Source organism: Canis aureus, chromosome 27 (genome assembly GCF_053574225.1).
Source record: "Canis aureus isolate CA01 chromosome 27, VMU_Caureus_v.1.0, whole genome shotgun sequence".
Classification (NCBI taxonomy): domain Eukaryota; kingdom Metazoa; phylum Chordata; class Mammalia; order Carnivora; family Canidae; genus Canis; species Canis aureus.
In genome coordinates this window covers 26453828-26470083 of record NC_135637.1, presented here as the reverse complement: position 1 = coordinate 26470083, position 16256 = coordinate 26453828, and the positions used below count along the sequence as shown (strand labels likewise).

At 54.6% G+C, this 16256-nt stretch overlaps 1 protein-coding gene across 5 annotated transcripts in view; it reads right to left on the bottom strand.

Annotated features, from left to right (window-relative positions):
• Positions 1-8559: 8559 nt before the first annotated feature.
• The window catches only part of NF2 (NF2, moesin-ezrin-radixin like (MERLIN) tumor suppressor), a 78876-nt gene continuing 71179 nt past the window's right edge, over positions 8560-16256 (bottom strand). For all 5 annotated transcript variants that reach the window (XM_077874256.1, XM_077874257.1, XM_077874255.1 and 2 more), the window contains one exon: positions 8560-11466. Coding sequence is in view for 4 of the 5 variants with exons in the window: in XM_077874257.1 (XP_077730383.1) it covers positions 11416-11466 (51 nt within the window). In the remaining variant the exon portion in view is untranslated. The remainder of the gene's footprint in view (positions 11467-16256) is intronic.

Sequence of the window (16256 nt, the reverse complement as noted above, 5' to 3'; positions counted from 1 at the left end):
ATGTGGTCAGCGGCCTCCTCTGGCTCTCACAGTGACCGTCTATTTGCCCCTTGGCCACGTCTGTCACATTGGAGGGTGACAGCTGGTTTCCCAGTCTGTCTTGCTTGCTCTGTGTTCTAGCGCATAGTAGGCACTAGATAAACGTGTTTTTGTTGAACTGCTGGAGGGGCCGCAGGGCTGCCCTCCTGCCCCTGGGGTGCAGCAGCGAGGGTACGAGGGTGCGGGTGGCGGCTGCAGTGAGCTTGGCCCAGTGGGTGGCCTATCCATCAGCCTGGCTCTTCGCCTGACCAGATGGAGGGAGCCCCTGGGGAGAGGAGAGGAAGAAAAGATCCATCACCCAGCCGGTTGGTCTGCGGGTGTGTGGGTGTGTCCCACCTGCCCCCTACGAGATCCCCATTCATCATGCTGTCCCTGGGATGCTGGGATGGGATGAGCAGTCGGCACCCCCTCTGGCAGGTTCTGTGGGGCCTGAACCTTCGGGAAGTCAGTAGCTCTCTCGTGCACAGGGGAAATTGAGGTCTGTAGGAAGCTGGCTGCAATTAAAAGTGGGGAGTCTGGGGCCAGACCGAGCAGTGTTTGAATGACAGCTCTGGGACTCACTCCTGGGACCCTGGGTAAGTCTCTGGCCTCTCAGAGCCAATGTCTTCATCCTTAAGATGGGGACACAGCAGTGCTTCCTCACCTAGAGGAAGAGAGAATTCATGGAGGTGAGGCCCGTGCCTGCCTGCCTCTTGCCCCTTACCTGGTCCCATCTCCTCCAGCAGACGGCAGAGGAGGAGGCAGGGCGGCTGCAAGTGGCGGGGCCCGCAGATTCAGGCGGGACTGGCTCATTGGGCATCAGGGAGAAGGAGACATTGATGGATGCTCCTCTGGGCCAGAAGGGTTGGGGGAGGGGGTGGCTGAGTGATGACCAGGTCCCTGGTGATTACAGCTCAGCTGACCCAACCAGCTGGCCAGGGGGCATCATGCCCCAGACTCTCTCCCAGGCCCCCAGCTGGTTTGCTGGGAAGTCACGGGCTCCCTCCTCCTCAGCATTTTAATTATAAAAGCCAACGCTTTCTGAGCTAGCATCTCACCTGAATTGCACAACGGCCTAGGGAGTGGGGATCAGGATCCTCATTCCACAGATGGGGAAACTGAGACCCCTTCCTTCACTCAGCAAATATGTACTGAGCACCTACTCAGTGCCAGGCTCTGGACAGGGGCAAGGGGAAAAGCGCACAAGGTTTTGGCCACCTGCTTACCCCAGGTGTTCTGGAGGTTACAGGCGGATCAGGATTGAGTTTTGCATCCCACGTGCTACATAAGTGAGGCTGTGGCAGCACAGACAGCATCCTCCGGGTAGCGTGTACTCCCCGGCAGCCACAGGGCACGCTTGGGGCCAGGTGCAGTGCTGAGCACTTAAGGTAAATTGTCTCATTTCCTCATCCAAGGCGGACATCAGTGACCCTATTTTCCAGCTTTAAGAACTGGAGCTCAAAGTGCTGATGTGACCTGCTTGGAGATCCCCAGCTGGGGTGAGGCGGAGCCCAGGTGTGCACCCAGGACTCGTGTTCTCTCCACCCTCTCGGGGCCACATGTCCCAGCCAGGTATGGCTCAATGACGAGCTGCCAAGTGGGAGACTCAGGAATGAACAAGTGTATGTACTCCAGCAAGGCTAAGCCCAACCCGGAATCCTCAATTCCACCTGTACTATGGGGACGAGGCCAGGGCTAGAGCCTCTCTTCCCAGAATCTGATCCCACCCCCAGACAGCCCATCCCATACCTGTCCTGCCTTGGGCTTGGCCCCTCTGCTGAGCCCCTTCAGAAAGTGCATGGCCACTCGCAGATAGAAGGGATAGGATACTGTGTTCCATCCATGCTGAGCTGGGCCGGAGGGAGGAACTCTCCTCTGAAGCTGAGAAGCAGAAGGATCCCAGGCTGGAGGCGGAGGTAGGATGGGCACCCTGAGCTTCAGTCTCCTCCCATCTTCCACGGGAGCAGTGGAACTGCACAGGTCTCTCATGAGGCCTCATGATGCCACCAGGTAGGGACCTACCTGGGAGCTGCTGCCATGAACTGAGCCCTGGTGTGTACAGTGGTGAATGTGGCCCTCCTGGCGCCACTAAGGAATGAAGAGAGAGACCAAGTATGCCGAGGCCAACACAGATCCATGCTATTGTTTTCACACTCCTTGGTGCCTGGCTGGAGCAGGTACTAAGGGGACCCAGTGGCCCTGACCCCAGACAGACAGGGTTGCCCCACTAGAGTGGGTTTTAGAGCCTGCTCTCCTGAGCCAGGCCTGGTGTTGGACTGGCCAGAAGATGCTGGGGGGCTCTGGGGCTCTGGGAGGGGGCTTATGCTTGGCCTGTACTGACCTACCCAGTGGAGCAGAGCCGGCTGTAATGAAGTGGGCTAGCCCCAGGCTGGCACTGATTTCACATCTCAGTGGCTACTTCCCAGCTGGTAAATGTCACTAGAGAGAACGGTCATGGCACCTGGCATGGGCCCAGTTGACAAGAGTAGGGGTGGGAAGGCTGCCAGAGGGGCCGGGGATGCCCATGGAATGCTGATGCTGGCGCAGGGTTTCCAGACCCTCCAGACACCCCTTCAGGTCCCAGCTGCAGCTTTGACCCACTCAGGGACATTTGCCACTACCAGCCTCTGTCCTGCTGTCAATCTACAAAGAGTCTGAGCCCCAGTGCTGGGAGGGCTCCCCTAACCCCACCCCACCATCGGCCACAGTCCCCTCCTCCCTTCATTGGGGGTAAGCTCAGGGAGGTCTGGAGAGAGGCACAGCTGCCCCAGGCACACAAGCAGGCGGCTGACCTCTGGGAGATCCCCTCCTGGCCCACGAAAGCTCCTGCTGCCCTGAGCTGTCTCCTTTGATAACTGAGTCCAGAACAAGCTAAGAGTAAATAGCTATAACCACACAGTGGCCGATCTTGTTTAATAAACTCTCACTGCAACAGGCACTGGCTCAGAAACTGGTATCTGTGACCTTGTGGTCACTGGGAACCGATTCCATCGCGCGGGGAAGGAGTGTGAGGGTTGAGAGGCCAAGCCCTCTCCACAGAGCAGCACTGGAAGCAGGAACCCCGCCCCCCTCTGCCCCGCTCTGCTATGCCACCTAGAGTCCTCAAGGGACCCTGCCTCTGCTCATCTCCAGACCCCAAAGGAGATGGGTGGCCCACCTGTCTTCCTTGTATCTTCCTCCCCTTCCTTGTCTCCTGGGACTGCCAGGAAGCAGGAGGTAGGATGTGGGGGGTAGGCTGGGGGTGTGTGGCTATTCTACTGCTCATCTTGGACTCTCAGCAGCCCTCAGCCTTCAAATCCTGGCTCTGGCCAATGAGTGCTGTGTGGAGGGAGACGGGGTGCAAGTCCCCTCCAGGTTTGGACCTGGGGAGGAGCTGGGCATCCTGCAAGACTAGAAAGCAAGAAGGACTGAGGGCAGGTGTGTTGCCGCTTACGGTTCCTCCCTATCCCGTACCCCCTTTCTCTCCTTCTAGAACTTCCTTTGAAAACCAAGATCTGTCCAACCCACACCCAACCTAGACTCAACATTTCCCAGGTGCAACCCTCCTAAGTCACACGAAGGAGTTACTGGCTGACAGCATGTGAGGGTGGCTGACATCAGGCCTGCTGCTGGAGGGTCTGGGGCCAGCACCCCTGGGGCAGACACGCAGGAGCTCCTGAGTCAGGCCTGCCTATAATGCTATGACTTCCACATGGTGCCTGCTGGGGCCCTTCAGCCCCATGGGAGCCATCCCCGAGTTATCAGCATCTCCTGGCTTCCCTCACTGCCCAAGGTGCTCCAAGGTGGTGTCTACTCAGTCACTGCCTTACCGGACCTCGGGCCTCTCTACCCTACGCCCAGCACAGCACGGACTGGCCCCAGCACAGGTTGGGCGGATGGGGGTCCTGGGTTGGCCTGGGGCGGGGGCTGTCCCTGGAGCCGAATGTCCTCTCAGAGAGCAGGGGACCAGCTCACAGGCCTGCCTTGTCTGGAAACAGTGCCCCTCCACCTGGCACCTGCTCCCTGCCCCCCTTTCCCGAGTTTCCCTGGATGGTTCTACGTGGGGCGGGGAGCCCTGGCATCCCCAGCCGCTCTCTCTCTTCCATGGGAAAGAGGACAGAGGAGAGAAAAGCCGTATTAATAAAAGAATAGGATACTGCGACTAACTCCGCAGCGTGTGCAGCCCAGAATAGCAATGTGCTTTCTCAAGGCAAACAGAACTCCCCAGGTGTTAATGCAAATTCACTCCAGTTAAGATGAAAGAGGGTTGTTTCCCCCTTTGCTGGCTAATATGAAGGACTTAATAGATTCAGCTTCAGGAACTTCAGGCTGGGAGCAGAAGGCTGGGGGAGGGATGTAGGCGTGGGCAAAGAAGGGAAGTCCCCATGGGCTTCAGGGCACAGCAACTGCCACGGTGCAGCGGCGCGGCTACCGCCACCTCATCCTCTTCCAGAGGTTGCCAGGAGCCGGGGCGCTGCTCAGGAGGAGGCGGTGGGAAAGCCCAGGGTGGCGGTGGCAGCCCCCTGGCCCGGTGCCCACTGCCCTGCATGTTAACTTGGGGGCCGACTCCACAATCGCCAGTCCCTCATTTGTGCCAGAGGAGCGTGGAGCCCGAAGGGACCGGGGCGAGCCTGGCTATCTGTGCAGGGCACCCCATTCTTGTCCAGCTCTTGGCTGTGATTGATCCTGTGGGATACCAGGGGGGTCACTCACTTCCTATTGGGCTCCCTGGGAGAGTGAAACTGGCTTGGGGCTGCATGGAAAGGCCCGGGGAGATCAGCTGAGGAATTCCTTTAGAAATACGATATTCGATATTCGAAGACTATTGGAATAAGAAAGCGAGTGTGAGTTCCTCTGGTTCAAACCTGACCTTATAGCCAAGGACTGGAAACCCAGAGAGAAAAGGGACTTATTCAAGGCCATATAGCGGCAAGCAGAGAGCCTCTAAAGGACCATGCCCCAAGGCCTGCTCTCCTGAAGTGCAGGCTGGAAGGCTGAGTTGCCCTCTGTGGGACACAGTCTGGATGGTTCTGCCAGCCACAGGCCCCTTTATCCTGTGGCAGAGAGAGGGACAGGGAGGGTGTCCTCCTTGGGCCTGGGGTCCCGGGGCTAAGCTGCATATCCCAGACCAAGCAGATTTGGCACACATATTTCTCCCAGAATTATCCTCCATTGAAAATTGCCAGGGGTCCCAGCTGGGCCAGTCTAGGGAGGGGGAGGGGGACACCATACATGGGCTGGCCTGCAGCTGGAACCGAGGAAAGGTGTCTCTAGGCTCAGCGGGGGACAGAGGGAGATCCAGGGGTGGGGGTAGTGGCGGGAGGCTGCCCCGCCCCCATCCACTTCACTTGCCTGCGTTTAACTCCTTTCTCTCAGGGCAAATGGCACCGCAGGTGCCCATAAGGAGACACCTCCGAAGCCTCTTCCCTTTTGTTTACGGACTTAATTCCTTCAGATCAAAGACTGCCCCTTCCTCCCCTAGCAGGCAGGCGGGGGAATTACATTATTTATATTAGAAATGGGCAAGACTCCATGGGGACTTCTTCCTTATGCCTGATAAGAGAAAATTAGGTCACTGGCGTGCCTCCCTGGTGTCTGTGGTTGGGTTTTCTACAGCCCGGGCACCCACAGGCTCAGGAAGGGCTCCAGGTGCAGAGCCAGCACTGCCCACCCAGCCCCTCTCTCCTCCTGAGCCTCCGGTAAATTATTGACCGGAGCAGCGGGTATTAATGTGACAAAACCAGAACATCCTTTCCGTGCAGCCCCAGCCGGGTTATCTATCATCTCCGGGGCTTTGCAGCTGGCACTGGGCAAACACAGCGAGGACAAACAGGCCAGATGCAGGTTCATTAAGCTCCCCGTGCAGGTGGAGAGATGAGGCCCACGTGGGGGCCACTGGTGGGCTTGACCCTTCAGAGCCAGGGCTTCCTCTGGGTCACTACTGCTCTTTTCTCTGCTTCTCCCTGCATGCCCACCCCTACCCCCACAAAGGAGCATCCAGGTAAAGAGCCACCCTCACCGAGTGGCACTGTGCTTGGAGCTCTCTTATGAATCCCCATAAAACCCTGTAACTTGGCTTGGGGTCACAGGGCTGGCAAGTCGCTGAGGAGGGATTTGAACCCAGGTCTGAGTTCCAGGTCAGAAGGGGCTGAGAACTTCAGCTAGTGGTTTCTTTAGCCCTCTCCATGGCTGGGTGTAAAGAAAAAAAAAATTGTTTCTTCATGAGCGCCGCTCCCCTATTACTTGTAAATAATGATAATAATTGCCACATATCCTCACTCTTTTTCTTAGAAATCTGAGTATTTTTTTGCTTCTGGTCTTCCACGTTATTCTGACAACATGCCAGAGGTGCCCAGAGATGTCATCGCCAACCTTCTTTTCAGAGGGGGAAACGGGCTTGGGGAAGCAGAGCCCCTGGCCCAGCAGGAAGGGGGCAGCCAGGAGCAAGGGCTTCTCGGAGGGAGGGCGAGGCAGGCTCCCCGCTCTGACTGCGGCACTCTTCAGGAGATGTCTTGATTTCTTCGGCTCGGAGGCAGCATGCCAGGTGCTATTCTGAGGCTGCCACCCCAGTGAGATGGGCATCAAGTGGGCACCAGGAGAGGACGAGGCGAGGGTTCCGCTCTGAGTCAGCTCAGCAGGTCTCGGGGCTGATGAACCGAGCCGTCTCCCTGTAAGCGAGCTCCTGACTCCCCACCAGAGCCGAGACTGCGGCCGCAGCAACCTGCCATAATGCAGCAATGACAGGCTGCCAGGGAGCCCCATGGCTGCCGAGAGGGGAAAGGAGCCCTTGGCCTCTTGCTGGCCTGGGCTGGCTGAGAGGGGGACAGAGGGAGATGGGGCAGCTCAACTTTCTCCTCCCCAGATGTGCAAGAAATGAGATTTCGACATGGTTGCACCCATACCTTTGCACCCAGAGTCCTGCTGCCAGGATTCATCATTGTACGTGGGTGGCTTCCTATCCATTCCTTCAACGCAAAGGCTTCTTGGGGTGGGCAGCCCTGGGAACAGCCGCCAGGCACTCAACTGTCAGGTGAGGACCAAATGCAACAGACCAAGTGCTGGCACGGAGGTCGGAGGGAGCCTCTCCGGGACCCCGTGGGACCGGGCTGCAAGCACTACTAAGCACAAAGGTCTGGCCAGCAGCCTTGGGTTTATAGCACCGTCAAAATGAAGTTTAAAAAAAAAAAAAAGCAGAGAATTCAACTGGTCTCCCCAGTACCAAAATACCAGGTAATATTATTATTAGTTCTAACTCCACTTAATGGAGTTAAGTGTTCAGCATCTGTGTGAACATATTACTGTCTTTGGCGAGGGGGTCAGGGATTGGCTTTAAAAAGTGAGGCAAAAATATTGTCTGGGCAGCTTAAAATGACCAGTATGTATGAAGTACTTTCTCTAGCTTGCACTGTATAGGAAATCAAACTATTTCTAATCATTAAAAATAACATAGTCTACATTTTAAATAAGTGAAGTGCCTTTATCTAATTAGTTACTAATTTTATAAATTTAAAACAAAAGATTTTATTTATTTATTCCTGAGAGACAGAGAGAGATTGAGAGAGAGAGAGAGGGAGAGAGAGGGAGAGGCTGAGACACAGGCAGAGGGAGAAGCAGGCTCCATGCAGGGAGCCTGATGTGGGATTTGATCCTGGGTCTTCAGGATTAGGCTCTGGGCTGAAGGCGGTGCCAAACTGCTGAGCCACCCGGGCTGCCCCTAATTTTATAAATTTAAAACAAAATGTTGTCTACAAATTTTGCAATTTTCTAATTTTACAACTTCAAACATATCTTTCCAGAATATATTTTTAAAATTATCTACATTTATCTTCCAACTCCTGGAAATATTTGTGTATTCTGATAGGTTTTTTTTCATGACTGGCACGTACAATGGAGACAGAAATGTATTCTGACACGTGGCAGACAGCACTGTGGTCCCTGAGAAGTCCTGATAACACATTGTGCCACCTGAATCTTTCATTTTAGGCTGCATGATTTGAGATAGAGTTGTCTTATAGTAGTTGTGGTCTTAAAGGATTTGTATTGATTGAAAAAATAGAAACAGAACAAAAAAACATAAGCTCTGCAGCAATGCTTCCCAACTTGAAGTGTGAATGTCATGTGGTCCTGTGACAATACAGGCCTCATTTGTCCTGTAGACAGTGCCCAGGGCCCCCACTGGCTCTGCAAGCCCCCATTACCAACCCCCTCTTCCAGAGCTCAGAATGGGGGTGCCTGAAAGCAGAAGCACCTGAAGGGGTTGCCCAGTCTGGCACTAGTTTTCAGGTCTGGAATTGAGGACAGGCACTGGGACCCTGTCCAGAGCTCTCTCCCAGACCCTGAGTGCCCCACTGGGGGAAAAGGGTGTTCCCGGGTGAAAGTATTGTAAGCGGTGCTGTCATTGGCCTGAAAAAGGTGATCCTTCTCTTACTGCAACATGGGCTGAAGTTGAAGTCCAGAGTGGTCAGGGAGGGCGGAAGCCCCATCTCCTCAGAGCCTGCCTACCACCCAGCCCATCTTGCCACCTCAATGGCTGGGAAACAAGCAAACCAAGGAATCCCGAGATACTTTTGACAGCTTAGAATTTTTATTAAAACAATCACTTAAATTACAACAATCCCCCGGAATAGAAAATAGCCTTCCATGGTCTGGCCCTGACGGGAAGCAAGATTCAGGCCCCACTGGAACAAGTGTGGTTTGACATCTTTGAAAACGGATGGAGCTTCCCTGGAAGCCCACGAGGGGCCTACCTGGCCCCAGGGCAGCTGGGAGAGGTTGTCTCCCCACTGAGGCGGCCCCTCCGGGGGCTGCAACGCCCCAGCCCTGTCAGCAAGCAACACTCGGTCACTGTCCTGCTTGTCAGCCCCTGCGTTTGCTGTTTTGATTTAAAAGAGAAAAGAGAGGGAGAGAGAAGCCGGTCCCCAAGATTACAAAACATGGTCACTTAAGAAGTGTTATGTAATGCCACAGGGTGTCATCTAGCAGGGTCTGGCGGGTACATAATTGAGTGGATGCCACAGGTCAAAGCCCTGCTGGGGCTGAGGCAGGGCCTCAGTCAGGATGAACGAGGTGGTCTGTGCAGAACAGCTAAGGGCCAACAGTGCAGCCTCACGGAGTGTCACTAGCTGGGCAGCCCAAGAACTGTCAGAAGAGCTCCTAATGAAATCTTTGCGGCTGGGGCCCTGCTCTCAGTGGAATTCAGAGGCTTCCTTACTTAATAAGCTCCCATGCCCTGTGTTCACTTGAAAAGACCACAGTCACTTGAGCTATAGGCACAAGTCCCTGAAAACCAAGCTCCTCTTTCATTCCCTTTCCTTCCACTGTGGCTCAAGACCTTTCTGAGGGCCACCATCCTCTCCACCTAGGCTTCTTTGGGAGGTACACACCAGCTTCTGCCTCCAAGGAGAGCTGAAGTGTTCCTGGATGAGCAAGGCTCCCTGGCCCCCCTTCCCCAAGTCTGCTCTCGGGCCCGAGGGTGCTCCTGCCACAGCTCAGATGCCAGCTGGCTCCCTTGTGGCCACATGGCTCCGCATTTCCCGGACTTGGAACACACACACAGCAGTTAAATAAAAAAAAAAAAAAAAAAAAAAAAAAGCCTGACAACATTTATATAAACCACTACCATGCTCCTGTGCCCACAGCCACTGCTACAGATTAAATTTACAGGTCAGGAGGAAAGTAACTCGTCATAGAAACTGAAGGATGGGTGGTGAGCCTGGGGAGACAGAGCCTCAATACAAGAGCCAGGCCCTACATTACAAACGCTTCCCTTCACTGGGACATCTTGGGGGAAGAGGCTTATTTTGAGGGACAAGGAGACACAAGGAAACTCAGCCACAGCCATCCACACTTAGTGTCCAGATGTAGAGTTACACCCTGCTTGTCCTAAGGGGAGTGGGTGATGCACACAGCTGGCTTCCTTAGGGCAAGGTGGCCCAGTAGGGGAGTGGCTAGCCTGGGATACCATTAGGTCAGCCTGACTGTGGAAAGATGGCAGGATCTTTTGTGAGCTTCTGAGTTTCTCAAAACCGCACAGCACGGCCAGAGATACCCCTGCTCTCAGGAAAACTCCAGGCCCTTACATGTCCTCACTTAATAAGCCTCTTTTTGCTGGTTCAGACTTATCTCCTGCTCTATGTAGCAGTCCCATTAGAAGGATCTGAATGGCTGGTGGATCACAGCAGCACCACCAAACCAGATAAAAGAAAGGACAAGAAAATAGCCCCATGGAGGTGGCTCTGTGACCTGCTGCTGCTCCGGTGGTAGGGAGTTGTGTACAGCAGGTGGAGAGCACCAACAGTGAGTGGATACTTGGCTTGTGCATCTGGCTTGTGCTGAGAGGAGCACAAGGGACCTACACGGCCCAAGGAAGAATATAAAATAAAGGGCCGCCTGGTGTACAAGGGCAACACCAAAAGGAGGCCCACTACAATCAAGGCTTAGGAAGGGCTTGCTGGCACATGGTCAGCCACAAGACTGGGGCCTCAGCAAGGAGTACCTGTGGGACCTCAGAGCCCTAATGGACCCTGGCCGGGCTACCAAGTGCTGACTACAACGTGACCAGGGAGCTCCCTGGCCGCCGCAGGCAGGAAAGGTTAAGGCTGAAGGGGGGTGAGGAAGACACACAGCTCCTGCCTGCCTCTCAGACTGGTCTGAGGTGACAAAAGGAGGGGAGTGAGTATTTGGTATGGAGCAGATTCCTACACAGCTCTGCTGGCCTCCCAGCCCCTCTGCTGGCAGCCAGCCTGTCATCACAGCTCCTGCTTAAAGTCTTCCCCCAGTCCCAGCTGCCTTTCCCATTCCCCACCAGCTGGCAGCCAGAGTGTAGCCTCAGGCGTGCCTGGGCTGAGGACCCATCGTGTGGCTTGTCATGAGCCACAGGTCAGCTCACCGATGATATGCAGCAGGCAGGCTGGCAGGCAGGTCGCTCTGGGCCTGGGCTTGGGCGAACCATACTTCTTCGCATGCCAGGTCCTCACCAGTGGAGGAGATGAATGTTTTGAACCCAGGGTGGGGTAGGGACAGTGGCACCAGCCGCCTCCCTGTCTCCAGGGCTCCTGTGCACTTCACTCCCTACAGCCACTTCCCTGGGCTGTGGAGGTCAGCACTGGACAGTGGGACACACACCCCAGGGCACCTTTGACAAAGGAAGTATGGAACCTCACATTAGATGGATGAGGAAAGACAAATATTTAAACATTTTAAAAAGAACTAGAACCCCACGAGAGAGCTCTCTGCAGGTCACAGTTCAAGGCAATTGCACATGAAGGGGGTTGGGCTCTCCACTCAGCTGGGGAAAGTTCCAGAGCTTCCACAGAAGCTCCCAGCCGGCCCACCTATGATGACTCCCACGGTGTCTGACCCATCCCTCTGGTGCCAGGAGCAGCAGATGTGACAGATCCTGGGGTGGCTGGGTACTTGCTAGAGCTCTTCAAAGAAGGCCACTCGGGACTTGGCGCTCTGCAAGGTGAGCTGCAAAGAAGCAGAGAAGAAGTTGAAAGGGGGCTGGATTTCTACTTTCATGACAGGTGCTGTCCTGCCCTGGGGACTAATCTCGGGATTGGTTTGGAGTGAAAGGGAAGACGCTCAGATAGATGTTGAAGAAGCTGGCGCCCAATCCCAAGTAAGTTTCCAGATTTGCCCAGGAACTCACATTAGGAAGTGACAAATGAGGACATGCCAGGAGGGATGGCTGGTGGACAGAAGCATGTCAGCAGGAAAATGTCATCACCGTCTTTTCACAGAGGGCAGCAGATCCCCTGGACACTGTATTAGTCTCATATTCTCATCTACAAGAGTCTCTAATGTGCCTCTGTGGGGCCCTGCCTGTGGTCATGTCAGCCGGGGATGCTCATCCTCTCCAGGGCTCAGAGGACTAGCTTGGCATACAAGCCTCAGGCAAGGCAGGCCTGTGACAGACAAGGAGGAGGGAGACCCTTCCAATGCTGTTCCCCAGGTGGCCCCAAAGCAGACTTGTCCATGACCCAGCAGCTCAGAGGGGGTTTCCATCTACAAGCTGGGAGGCGATGAGCTTTCTAGATAGGACTGGTTTGGGCAAGGAGGACCATGCCCACGGGGCAGCGCTCTGTCTGGAAACTTACTATAAGGCCTTCCCAGGAAGAATGCTGCCCTGAGGAGCACCTGGTGGGGGCAGAAGGGAGGGAGGCGATCAGGGCTTGAGCTCTTGGTAGGGTGGAAAAGGTACTAGAATTTGTGACCCTGACATGCTGAATCCTCATCCCCTGACACAGGAGGCCACTTCCCAGTAGCTTCCCCAACAGAAGCATCCACCACAGGCCCCTTCCAGTGCCCTGCTCTGGGCCCCTCCAGAAATCACCTACTTGGGGGAGACTGTGTGTTCTACATCCAGTTCCTAGACCTCACAAAACAGGGTTTTCAGGGAAGGGAGACATGGAGTACTGTTCATCTTCATATTTCCCAAACCCAGTTAGCTTACTGCTTCATACCTAGTAGCAGCTCAATGTTTGTTGAGTGAATAAGACGTAGGCTTAACAGAAATGGTCTGATGCATGGGAATGGCAAAACTCCACATAGGGCTGAGACGGCCCAGGCACTAACTCTCCTCTGTCACCAGCTTGCTGCATGGCCTCAGTGGATACCTTTGACCTCTCTGAGCCTCTTTTCTCTAGAGTTAAATCACAGAAGCTGGCTGGATAGTCTGGCCCATTCCCTCGACCTCTGGCAGTCTCTAAATCTAAAAAGTCCTTGGTACTATCTCAGCTCTCTAAAGGGTGGGGGAGGGAGCCTCAAAACCTATCGCTTCTCCATCAAACACAGGCAGCGTCAGTGTGCTCAAATGAGACAGCTTGAGAGCCGACTCTTTAAACCCTGCCAAATCTTGTGGCCTTGAAGTTCCTGACTAACAAGCTAAGTGTAGAGAGGCGTCTGAGCTGTCTTCTTCAGTGGAACCAATTTCAGAAGCTCTCTGGAAAACCCATCTCTAATAGAATGGAGAGAGCTTTCATTTCTTTGCTTAAGCAGAACTCCCTCTAGGAGGGAGCCAAGTTTAGATGGGTTTCTCCCTAAATGCAGTCAGAGGAGAACGGTCAGGAGTTACGTGCTCTGTGATAATGGTACTCAATGGTAACCAGGAAAGAAGAAAGAGAACCTGAGAATCACTGGGACAAAATCCTTTTCAGGGAGAGTTTAAATCAAAAGGTATAAAACTCAGGGGTGCCTGTGTGGTGCAGTCGGTGAAGAGTCTGACTCTTGGTTTCAGCTCAGGTCATGGTCTCAGGGTCCTGGGATCAAGCCCTATGTTGGGCCCTGCGCTCAGCATGGAGTCTGCCTGAGATTTTCTCTCTCTCTGCCTCTCCCACTCATGCATGCACTCTCTCTTTCTCTTTCTCAAATAAACAAATAACCCCCCCCCTTTTTTTAAGGTGTGAAACCCATTATCTCCACTCAGGTTTCTTCCATAATCCCGTAGAAGACCTCAGGTAGGCTCCTCAGGGGGACAGGGCACCTGCAGGGGACAGGGAGATACAGCCCTTCCACACACTGAGTCAACACCGGCACAGTGCCTGATTCTCAGCCACGGGGCAGGTAGATGGCCCTGGGCAGGTCACTTGGCCTCTGCTGTCCACCGTGAAGTAGGGGTAGTAGCACCCCTTCCTTATAGGAGGACATGCAGAATAACTGGGGAAGCACTCAGCACCATGCATGATGTGCACTGAGAGTTCAACAGCTCCTATTACTAATCACAGCACTATGTTTTTCCCCCCAACCCCAGTTCTGACTCCTCTCCTTCCATTGGGGGAGCAGGACAGAGTACAGGTTAGAGAGGGTGCAGAAGGCAAGATCACACACTGTGCTGGCCTTCACAGCCCCCAGGAGGCCTGGCCACTTCCCTAGGCAGGAAGCCCAGGCTGCGGGGGCCTCTGAGAGCCTTCTGCCCGTTTGTACAACGTTGACTCCAAGAATTCCTGGATCCTCTACTGGAGTTGCGTGCTGGCTGTCCCCTCGAGGTGCCAGGGGAAGGTTTTGGCAGCTCCTGCAGCACCAGATTCCAGTTACTCAAGCATGTGTTTGCTGGGAGGCAAAGCTCTCCTTGGGTAGGCAAGATGCTTCCCTGGATCCCCACCTGACACTGCATGGCAGGGGCTCAGCCTGACCTCTTATCTTGCAAGAGCAGGAGTTGTACCCCAGCCCATGGAAAGGTTTGTAGCAAAGTCAAATACTCCGGCCACACAGAAGGAGGCAAGCACTGCAGACACATGGCCTCGGCAGGAGGAGAGAGCAGCACAATCTTCCATAAGGCACTGGGCTGCCACAGGGCCAGACAGACCCACCAGAAAGAGGTGGCTGACAAGACTGCTGGTGCTGAGGACACTGGGAGCCTCCCGCATCGGCCCACAAGCACACCTGACAACTGTGTGATTCCTGGTGGACCCAGTTCCCTTAGGGACTCTACTGTCTGAGGAAATTACCTCCACAAGCGCACTATCTGCTGCTAGAACCCTTCCAGTCAGCACCCCAGCCTCTGCCTGGTCCCCCCTTCAGCAGCATCTTTTATCTTAGACATCAAAATGTCCTCCTCCTGAGCCAGCCGGCTCTCCCTATGCTCATGCAGGAAAGCAGGTGGGGAAGCACTGAAGATGAGGCTCTGCAAGGAGAAGCCTTGGGCTTCTTTCCTTTGGGTGAGGACTCAGAAGCCCAGGGGCAGAGGTCAGGAGGGCCGCCCCAGCACTGCCGACAGCAGCTCCCAGCTGCACTCTGCCTGGTTCCTCTCACCTGTGGGATGTGTCACCACCTGCTGTTTCTAGAAGGCCTACTGACTGTCACGTTTACTGTACAGCTACAGGCAGGAGGTATTCATAAGAGAGTAGGGGAGGGCTCAGAGGATAATGGCACAAAGCGAGGCCTTCATAAAACAAACTGCCTCTGTGGGTCTTTGTGTGCTCATGAACACCGGCCAACCAGCGTCCTGGTTTCCCTGCTACCCTCCCATGCCCTAAGGTGTACGAGTCCGTGTCAACGTTTGGTCTGCCTTCTTGCTCAGTGACAGGCCTAGCTCTCTCCGCACAGCACCACAGAGATGGCCTGACGAAGGCCCTCACCTCTCTCCTGTGGGTCACACTGTGAGATCTGAAGCCAGTCTCACGAGCTCCCCACCGCCACCCAGCACTCCCTTTGATGGCCCAGCAATACCCCTCCCTCACCCTCCAACCCTCCAGCCTGACCTGCTGGGGTGGGGGGGCACCGCCTCTAGGAGCGAGGGTAATTTCCCAAGTACACAGGGTGTGAGGTCTATGCCCACACCGCCATGGCTTATCTCCAAGCCTGACCGGAGCAGTCTCCTCCCAATTTCAGTAGGTGAAGCAGAAAAGCGTCAGGACATGGGTAGAGAAGCATGGCCTCATGGACAACGGCTGTATCGTTCTGGGACCTGCGGACTCCGGTCTACCTTCTTGGATTCCTTCTGAGGATAAGCGGCTAGAGCTCTGTCTGAACACAAGTTGACCACGTCTGCCATGCATCGTTCTAAAGCCACGCTGAATCTAGACAAGCCATAGAGCTCCTGGAGGTCATGCCCAGCTCCCGCGAGAAGCAGTAAATCACATGGGCCCTGCACAAAGCCCCCAACCTGCAGTGCTCTTGCCAGTTCCCTAAAGATGACTAAAAGAACATGAAGTTTCCTCACCAGGCACTGGGCTGACCTGCTTCTCTCTTCCAGCTAGCTGTCTCTTCACATCTGATTAAAATCAGCCGTGTGAATAATACAGGAGGAATTAAGTTCTCTCTTGACTGAACCAGCTGTTCACGTCTGTCACTAATCCAATTCCATTCTGAGGAGACAAACTTCCTTTGCTTGCCCTGCTGCGATCTATACAACTTGGTTTTCCCCTTACAGAGGCTCTGATCCACCTGTGGGGCCTGGACCCTTCTTCTTGCCCAGCGCCAGCAGCCTGGAGACTGGCGGAGTCACCTCTCCTCCTGCTCCTTTGTCTATCAAACTGCCAGTTGTTTGTGACAGCCACCAGGCTGTGAAAGGGCAGGAGAGGGAGCCACTTGGAGAGTTACACCTCTTCAAGCTATCACAACTGTGTGTGGTATGACCACTGGATGTATCCACCTAATCTCAACAAGTTCAGATTTGGGAGACATATATGTCTCCTTAAAAAGACAGGAGGTTGGCTCCTCTTAAGCCTTAGCAGGATCAGGTGCCCAGCTGGTTCTCCCTAACCCAGGCATGCACGCCAGATGCAGACTCAACTGGTTCCTACTCACTGGGTAAGCAT